Source organism: Folsomia candida, unplaced genomic scaffold (assembly GCF_002217175.1).
Source record: "Folsomia candida strain VU population unplaced genomic scaffold, ASM221717v1 Fcan01_Sc002, whole genome shotgun sequence".
In the NCBI taxonomy this organism is placed as follows: domain Eukaryota; kingdom Metazoa; phylum Arthropoda; class Collembola; order Entomobryomorpha; family Isotomidae; genus Folsomia; species Folsomia candida.
In genome coordinates this window covers 191,849-201,719 of record NW_019091194.1, presented here as the reverse complement: position 1 = coordinate 201,719, position 9,871 = coordinate 191,849, and the positions used below count along the sequence as shown (strand labels likewise).

General features: G+C 41.6%; 1 protein-coding gene across 1 annotated transcript; it reads left to right on the top strand.

Moving 5' to 3' along the window:
* The first annotated feature begins 2,997 nt into the window (after nt 1-2,997).
* LOC118434660 lies at nt 2,998-9,270 on the top strand. Its single transcript, XM_035848700.1, has 4 exons — nt 2,998-4,858; nt 4,970-5,061; nt 6,047-6,197; nt 8,558-9,270. The coding sequence occupies exons 2-4, from the start codon at nt 4,984-4,986 to the stop codon at nt 8,980-8,982; spliced, it is 654 nt and encodes a 217-aa protein (XP_035704593.1). The 5' UTR covers nt 2,998-4,858; nt 4,970-4,983; the 3' UTR covers nt 8,983-9,270.
* Nucleotides 9,271-9,871: the final 601 nt, after the last annotated feature.

Here is a 9,871-nt window from a genome sequence, read left to right as displayed (position 1 = left end):
TTCTACCAGATTTTTAACAGTACATGGGCAGGTGATAAAGATATCGAAAAACCCTGGGGACATTACCCCTCTGTCCCCCCCCCTTCCGCGGCCACTTCTTACAAAGCTAATACTGTAACCAGGACTAACTAACAGTATTCTTGAAAACTTTCTCCATTTTCATTTTCACTTTCACCACCCGCACCCATCCACCCAGCTTTCTCCAGAAATGGAAATATTTCCAGTGGGAAATTAATTTAGTCGAGAGTCGAGCAATGCTATCTCCGCCATTATGAAGGCTAATGTTTTCTTTGAAATTTAGAAATGAAATAAAGTCCTTTATCGACCAAGGAGGAAGGAATAAAGTGCATTGCGAGGAAGAAGAAGATCACGGGAAAGAGGAGGAAGGGACCAGTTGCATCTACTTTCTCTTTTCTTTTCCTGTAATGAAATTCTCCACTGTTGCTCCCCTCTCGGCAGGAAAAAGGGATAAGTTATGACTTAACATTAATAATGTTTGTCTTGTCTGGTTCAAGTTTGGCTTGGCATCCTGAAAGTGGTTCTATTGCTGTGTGGGCCAAATCTGATCCTCACTCAGTGGCCGCGGAAGCCTGGGAGTGGACGGAGGGACAATCTTCCCACGGTTGTTCGATGTCCGCATCATCTCCCCATCTTATATAAACCCCTCCCTCCCCTATCCCACAATATTGGTGTCCCCACATGTCCCCACCGCTTCCGCGGCCACTGTCCTTACTCGAGTGGATATTAGGATCCGGGTGGGTGGGTGGAATGCAGCATGGGACGAAATCAAGATCGCATTGCGGTGAAATATTGGTTTGGCTACACACCGACCGGCCGTCCGTCCTCTTCATCTTCACGGCGGGGTGGATGGGTGGATTGGAGTAGAGTGTGGTATGTATTTTGTGCAAGTTTGGGGAGGCAGAGAGCACCAGGATTATTAGCCTATGATGGATGATCATGTTGGATAATGATGATTAGAAGTTAATTTCCATTTTCTACAAGGGCCACCACGGCTCGCCTACCCACTCGCAAAAAAGGAAAGCATCTTCCTCCTTTGTTTTCTTAACGGCAGTGTTTCGGGTGAAAGTAACAAGTTGCAAGAAATAATGGGGAGAAAGTGGTTTTTTTGGGGGGAAATATTTTGACCTGCTAGAAATGCAAGGGGCAAGAAATTACATCTCGTTTCTGCACTTTGTAGGGCGCATATTTCTTGCACCTTGCATTTCTTGCATTTATACAGTAAACACACAAGAAACGAAACCCTGCTAAACAGATAAGTTCTATATCTTCCCCAGGAGAAAGTGGCCAGATACAAATATCGGTTTTGATTCCGATTAATGTAGCAGGATGTTTCCGCTTCTCGGAATAACAAAGAAAACCAGGAATGATCACTCATTCGGAATACAATTGTTAATTGTATTTTTCTTCTTTGCCAAGTTTTCTTTTTTTAAACGAGTGAGTTTTCGAATAAAAATATACTTAAATTCAATCCAATATTTGATCTCTCTTTCTCTCTCAACATGAAGGTAGAAAAGTGCCCTGCTTCGTTCTCACGGGGTGTCAAAAAAATCAAGAAATTTAATTAAAAATATTCACTATCAGATTTCCTTGAATCCATTCAGAAAACCTTCTCTTTTCCTCTGATGAGGTTTTTTAGTCTTGACGACTTCTTCTTCGATGATGATGATGATGACGACTTCTCCGGCTTGAAAATCAACTCTGTAAAGACGTCTGAAAGTCGAGTTGTGAGTGATATGACCTTTTGTTAAAAGGATTCGAACACTAGGAAAGTACGAATCGAGTTTCGAAAGGTGCTGGTGTATGTGCGGTGCAGTGGGAGATCTACAGAATCTAATTCCAAATCGGGTCTCCTTCTCACATCAGAGTCGGAAATTCTTCAAACGAGAAAGGAAATCAACCTAACTCGTTCCTTTGACAGTTGGTTGGTTGGTTGGGTGCTGGTGCTGCTGTCTATTTCACCCTTGTAGCCAGCCACTCAGCGTGCTGATTATTATATTCTTCACGGGGTGAAAGTACACACAGAGAGAGAAAGTTTATAGACACACGAATTTACGTTACGTTACGTTAGTTAGTTAGCATACAAATAGACAGAGCGGAATAAATACAGAAAGGAAGGAAGTAAGAGTAAGCGTAGAGAATAAAAACAATATGTATAACTTCTTCCCAGTGCCCGCGGAAGGGTGGAGACAATGTCCCCACGGTTATTCGATGTCCGCATCATCTCCCCATCTTATACAAACCCCTCCCTCCCCTATCCTACAATGTTAATGTCCCCGCAGCTTCCGCGGCCACTGCTTCTTCCCATAATACACTTGCTTTCTCCAAGATAAAAAAAACTTTCCTTCTCCCCAACAAATGTGTAGAGACGTCTTCCAGTAAAAACTTTACATTTTACAAATAACTGACACGAACGAATTGTGACATATTGTTATTGTTTTTTTACCTCGTAAGCCTTTCGTAGAACAATATTTACAAGAATTTTTTTAAAACGCCACAAACTTACTTTTGGAGACAATAACTCGAAATTATGGCAGAATTCTTATTCACTTGGTGTCTGTGATCTGAAAAAATGAGAAAGCAGCAACAGCAACATTAAGGAGAAAGCATTGTGTTTCTCGTGTGATGGAATGTTTTGGATCCAAACGTGAATCTACACATACACACCGGAGAAAGTAAAACTGGATGGAGAGAGTGAGTCGTTTTCGTTTTTGAGTGCCTTGCCTGCCTTCCAATGTGTAGAGAAAGCCGAGGTGGTTTGGTTGCCGTGCGTACATATATGTGAGCTCCAGAGAAAGCATGCAAGGGTTGAGAAGAGCGAGATTTCCAGCTCCGGTCCATTCCATGCCAGCAGCTCTCTCGCCCGCTTTCACCATACCAGAGAGACTCGCCTCCCAATAAAGTTTCATCGATTTCTCTTTCAAACTCTCTGCTTTCACTTCTCGCTTTCTCTCTCTTTCTGCTCTGGGACTTGGATGAGCTGAGTCTCGCCAGACCGACACAGACATCAACGAGAGCCAACAAGGAGATAACCAACATGCAACAACTCGACATATCGTAGTAGAGAAAGCGGGGATACAATTGAGTCAAGTTCACAAAATATAGAAGAAGCCACGACTCTCATCTTTCACCACTGAATCATCATTATCATCACGGTATTATTAAGTGAACAAGGTGAAAAAATAAAAAGGGGATCGTGCTGGGTGAAAGTGCACTTTCTCACACTGGAATCAGGCACCACTCGCTCACCCACTCTGCTAACTTCCATACGTTGACGTTCAACAGAAAGAAGAAGAAGACGGCCAAGAAACCGCACGTTTTTTATTGACAACGGGACGGGTAGTAAGTAGTAGTTCGTGGTAGTGGTGGTGGTGGGTGGTAGATGCAACAATCTGCCTCTCGTCTTTCACAGAAAATAGGATCCCATCTTCTCCTTATCCACGTCCACCCACCGTTCGTGGTGAAAGTGTGGGTTGTCGTCATTATTGCGTTAAAAATAAAATAAAAAAACGGGAATGAAAAGTTTCCGGTTACATTTTCCCTGTGATACATACATATGTTTACTCGCTAAATAAGTAAATCTCCACTCTTGCTGCCCACGCACAAATCAATTTCCGTCGGAGAAAGCAAACCAAACCAAAGCGGTGAGATCAATTAATTATCACTACAAAGAAGAGAATTATTAATGTAGGTTTGACTATTTTATGCGAGTTAGTACTTATTTGTGAAGTAAACCAAGCTAAATTTGCGACAAACAGCATGAGATGAAGTATCAATAATGGCTTTCTCCACTCCTCCTTGCTCGTTGGGACATGAGGTTACCACTCTTCTGCTGCTTGTTACCCCTCCACATGTCTGTGAACGGAATATCTTCCTGCCGTGACGTGATGTGACATCGACATCCAAATATTAAACGCTCAAGTGAAAGAGACACAGAGACGCTTTCACTTTTCGTTATTTCTCCATCTTCTTGTATCCATGTACCTGGAAAATAACGTGTCATATGAAATTACCATCCATCACTTCCAGGAGAGACAACCACTTTGTTTCAGTCGCCAAAAACGGCTCAATATTGATTAAACGGGTAGTTGTAGCGTGGAGCTGTCAATGCGAACCACGGATCCTGCTTAATGGACGTAACGTGATGAAACTAATGAATCTAATTGAAGCAAACCAAATCCCTTCAATCAATTATATCCGTGATGAAATGGTGAAAAGTCACCCCTGCCAACAAAACCGACCCTGCTTTCACCATAACTGTCACGTGCATGTCGAGTGAAAGTTGGGTCGACTACTTCATTACGATAAGGAAAGCGTGATAAGCGGATTACCAACCAACCACAACTCTCAAGATCTTGCCTCCTAGCGTTGAAGAAAAAAGTCGAGAGAGAAAGTTGGAAGAGACGTTAACGTACGTAAAGTTGGTGTAAGTGTCGTCCAAATCTGTGACATAGACATAACATCGACATGGCATGGTGACACAATCGTGTTACCATGAAAAAAGGTGGGAGCACCTCTTTACCGCAAAATTCATTGCATTCCGGTCACCACGGAGAACAATCAGCATAATTTTATTAGTGAGATTGCGCCAACATACATGCGCTGCCGTGTCGTAAGCGCGATAGATGACACTGCCATTGGAATAATGGTCCACCAAGGCGACGGCGAGGCGACGAGCGTGGTCCGACGGTGATAAATAAATAAGTGAAAGTGTGAACAGGAAACAACGGCCCGATCTCCGTATTCCATTCTTCTACCGGAATTTTGCTCACAGACGAAAAAAAATACACCGTTCTGTTGTTGCTGCTTTCTCCTCCTGCTGACTCTCTCTCTCTCGGAGGTAAATGTGAGATTATTATAAATGTCCGCGTTATAGTTGACATTTCCAGAGTGTGCAGTGTTATTGTGCAGTCGTAGCTTATCTTATCTTATCTTGTTGTTCACCGGGCAGATCGTGGGTTCTTCATGACATCGTACTTTCCTTATTACCTTGCGCTCTTTGGACTTCTTTTCTTCATCTCTGTCATTTGTTGCTGCATTAAGGTAAGCGGTTTCAGCCTCATCTAAAGATAAGACCTAGTTTTACCCTATTTTTTGCAAAATACACGCATTTAATGCAGTTTCCGTAGAGGAAAGTATAATTAGGTGAAAGTTTTAATACCTGGTGGTGAAAGTTGGGGAAAGTTGAACTCTGGTGAAAGTAAAACAGCGTGAAAACTTGGGAAAAACTAACATACTTTTTTTTGCTTTCCTTGCAACTTAATAAACACCAAAATAGGGCCGGGTTATTGTTAACCGGGCTCTAAAATTAGATTGAAATAATGCAATAATCCGACGAAACTGGCAACGGGATGAATTATGAGGTCATATTTTTTCCCCGCTTGACACACACGTAGCGCATATTTTAAGAAACATCCATTATCTCGACAGTGTAATAAATATTCGTAATTTTCCTTCCGCTTTCTCTCTGGGAAAAAAGTTTAAATTATTTTGGAAGTAATTAGCTTCAAAGGGTTGGTGTGAAAGCAGCGTGGTTGTGAGTAGATGGTAGAACAAAGCATACCAAAGGCCAGCAGTGGCCGCGGAAGGTATGGGGACATGGGGGACATTAATATCGTAGGATGGGGGAGGGAGTGGTTTATATAACATGGGGAGAACATTAAATAATCGTGGTCACATTGTCCCCTCTGTCCCCACGCTTCCGCGGCCACCGTTAGTTTGGCATTACTAGTATCACCATGGAGCATGTACATGCAGTGGGCGCAGGAGCCATGGGGACAAGAGGGGACATTAATATTGTATGATAAAGCAGGAAAGGGTTTATATAACATGAGGGGATGATAATAACGTCAAATAATCGTGGACACATTGCCCCCTCTGTCCGCACGCTTCCGCGGCCACTGGCAACCACTGCATTCCAACGACATTCTCGTCACCCGCTATCCTTTTCTCTGCTTTCTCCGCTTCTTTAACAAAATATTATCACTCTTAGTTCCTCTTCTTAATAAATTGGGTGTGTGATTTGCAGCTAATAGACATAATTGACCAGCCAGTTTCTCGACCAAGCACCAACATGCCCGCCTGGAACTACGCCAACTACTTACAAAACAGCCCCGTCGCGATCCTAAGTCCGCAACCGGACCCATACTTAAGATGTGCCATGTTGGCAGAAAACCACGGTGAGTGAGTGCACGTCACTATAATTTAGAGTTACTTTCTCCATTTTAGTGATTAGAGAGAAGAGAAAAAAATCCATTCCCGATTCTTCTTCCAAGTAATGATTAAAACATTAGAGTATCTAATAATAATACTGGGCCTCCTCAGACACACGAAAAATCGTCGCTTCGAAGTTTGCTTTGTTTTTCGCTTATCGATAACATGGCAAGAATTATGAAAATTGTAAAATTTTGTTTCGACTTCAGCTAACCGACCTTAACCCCACTTCTGAGTTGAGTTTCTGTTCGCTTATCCCAGAGCTCGCTTATCAGGAAGCAAGCGAAAAACTTAGCGAAATTAGAAACGACGATTTTTTCGTGTGTCTGAGGAGGCCCACTATCTAGAGTAAAAAAACTCCCAAAATCAGCACCTTTTTTTGTTTTGGTACAGACAAAAAATAAGGGTGCAATAATTTTTTGTGTAACAACAATTTCATATAGTTTCATAAACAATCATGCACAAATTTGGATTTTGGATGAAATTATGGGCCTCCTCAGACACACGAAAAAATCGTCGCTTCGAATTTCGCTTAGTTTTTCGCTTGTTTCCTGATAAGCGAGCTCTGGGGTAAGCGACCAGAAACTCAACTCAGAAGTGGGGTTAAGGTCGCTTAGCTGAAGTCGGAACAAAATTTAGCAATTTTCATAATTTCTGCTCTGCTATCGAAAAGCGGAAAACAAAGCGAAATTCGAAGCGACGATTTTTTCGTGTGTCTGAGGAGGCCCTATATAAGTATACATTTTTCGCAGATTTGCGGTCACTTTTTTATGTTCAAAATAGGTAAAAAATATTTTTTTTGAAACCATGTGACACTATACTTGTTATGCAAAAAATTATTGCACCCTTATCAGAGTTATGGGAACACAAAAAGTTGTTATTTTCAAAATTCACCATGGACTTTTCCCCTCTAGATATTGGATGTACTCACGTCAACCTTCGCATATGTAACTCGCAAATTGAGCAGAGCAACAAAACTTAAGAAGTTTTACGAGATCTGCAAGATTTCGCAAAAATTTTGCTGGAAAACCATGGGATTTTTTTCGCAATTTGCCATCTTATTATCTCGCAAACTCATCCTCACCATCACCAGCAAGAGAATTACAGAAATCCATGGAAACAATATTAAAATTGGTATTTTGAGTAGATTTGCGAAGTCATATTTTGCGAATCCACACAAAACAGAATTATTTTGTTGTTCGCTAGTTTGTTGAATGAGTTGCAATGCGAAATAAGATGTTGTCGTGAGTACGCCCATTATTATTAGATACTCTTACTCTTAGCAACCAACTCTTTGTGCGAATGGAGAGTACGCGGGGTGAAGCAAATTTTCGGCACCATGTAGCATCCAGAATGGACATGAAAAACCAAATTGAAACCTCGGCATATTGTAGAAAATATTAATTAAAAAATATTTTCTCTATACAATTTTTCGAAATCTTTCGTTTCTGACCTTTTATTAATGGGTCAAGTCCGCATTATGATTTCTTGAGAACGGATGCGAATTTCGAGATGCGATTTTCACCAAAAGCGCTCAGATTTCGCCCTGACGTTGACGGTGAAAACCACATGTCGAAATTCGCATCCGTTCTGAAGAAATCATAATGCGGACTTGACCCATTAATAAAAGGTCAGAAATGAAAGATTTCGAAAAATTGTATAGAGAAAATATTTTTTAATTAATATTTTCTACAATGTGCCGAGGTTTCAATTTGGTTTTTCATGTCCATTCTGGATGCTACATGGTGCCGAAAATTTGCTTCACCCCGCGTACTCTCCATTCACACAAAGAGTTGGTTGTTAAGAGTACAATACTCTTAAAATAAAACCTTTCTTTAAGCTACACCGACATTGTTAGATAAACCGTTAGAACGATTAATATGTAAAAAATCAAGCCAAAAATTAGGAATCACGTGGCACTTACAATTCTTCTTGAACGACCCATTTAAAGATAAATGAGCACAAAGTTCACACGTCTGACCTGCTTTTCACCCCATGGAAGAAAAAGCGAGAGAAAATTTGCCCAAAAATTAAAATTTGGCGCGACAATTTTTCTTCAAGGCGGTCATTTAATGGAAAGATAAGCGCCAAGTGATTTATAATTTTTGTCTTGATTTTCTTTATAACTCGTTACGCCCGGTTTATACCTTCGCCATTCGCAGCTCAATAACATGGAAGGGATAGGGAAATTATTGCCATCCAAACCATGTTATTGAAAGTATAAACCGGGCATTACACAATCCCGGATTCGCTTGAAAAAAGGTTCCATTGTAAGACTAAAACTTTCTTCCTGCTTTCTCTTTTTCATTCACTCCGTATTTCTCAGGCCTCACGGTGGAGGAATACCTCACCGCCGCGGCGAGTGGTCCAGGCCTGTACACATCCACCTCTCGAGACGTGATATCTGCTCAGTACAGCAATACAGCTGCTAATCACCACAGTTTGCCTGCACCCCCGCCACCCGCCCCGGCCCCGTCGCCCAACCCGCAGTCGGGGGGGTCGTCATCTCCACCCATCTATAGAATTCCAGTACCTGACTTTGCAGTCCAGCCGACACCGTCGCCCCTCGCTCAACAACGGTCAGCCCAGTCGCGCCGGAAGCGGGAAACGTTTCGCCAGTCTTCCCTGAGAGAAAGGGAAAGTCGGGATGGAGGAGAAAGTAGTGGGCCGACGAGGTCCCGATCAAGGTCCAGCATGCGGGAAGGACGTCAATACCCACCAAAGTATGAAGACATTTGTTTCGATGTCTGACTGCCACTATCGCACTTAATCTTAGCTAGGTTTAGGAGGGAGTGAAATGGTCCCAAGAGTCTAGACTTAAGGGGGCAATTGATTAAAACGGCGAGTTTAGGAGAAGGAGAAACCAATTGAGCTCTAAACGAGCCGGTAATTTATGATATTTCTTTTATGAAGCAATTATTTCGGGATATTACGTACCTTTATTATCCTTCTGAGAAGTAGTAGTTACAAGGGAGGTTTCCCAGGGGATGCTCTCAGATTTTGCGAAATCTAGTGGGAATCGAGGACAAATTTGATTAGTATGAAATTTGTGAAAGACACGATCTCCCAATGGGCACGTTTGGCCGAGATATTTGCATCCGAAGAGGAGAAAACCCGCAGTAAATTTGGAAAGTGTAAGATTTGTCGACTTTAACGCGCGCTTTCTCCTCTTCGGATGCAAATATCTCTGCCAAACGTGCCCATGGGGAGATCGTGTCTTTCGCAAATTTCGTCCTAATTAAATTTATGCTTGATTTCCATTAGTTTGCTCAAAATCGGAGAACATCTGCTGGGATTCCTCCCTCATTTAGCTTACACATTTACAAAGGCTAGACAAACCTGAAACCTAAACAGAAAAATGAATCGAACCGCACCACACCAACCATTTTATTATTGTAACAAAAAACCTCTTAAAAATAATCTTTTACAATCTCTTCTCCGTATAAATCACAGTTTATATTTTAGACCATTTTTTCTACCCGTACTAACCAACTGCATCCTTCCACAAATATATAAATATAAATATATATTGCACATCATCATCTCTTTCATAATCCGACACAACACAACACATAATATTCTAACAATACGAGACCAAAGTTAACAAATTACATAAATACTTATCTTCCAGGTACATAAA

What these genes read in the sequence shown, in the direction of transcription:
- LOC118434660 (XM_035848700.1), top strand. Translation starts at nt 4,984, where the DNA reads ATGACATCGTACTTTCCTTATTACCTTGCGCTCTTTGGACTTCTTTTC. An exon ending in TCATTTGTTGCTGCATTAAG is followed by an intron (nt 5,062 to 6,046) that starts GTAAGCGGTTTC and finishes TGTGATTTGCAG; the next exon opens with CTAATAGACATAATTGACCA. An exon ending in CATGTTGGCAGAAAACCACG is followed by an intron (nt 6,198 to 8,557) that starts GTGAGTGAGTGC and finishes CGTATTTCTCAG; the next exon opens with GCCTCACGGTGGAGGAATAC.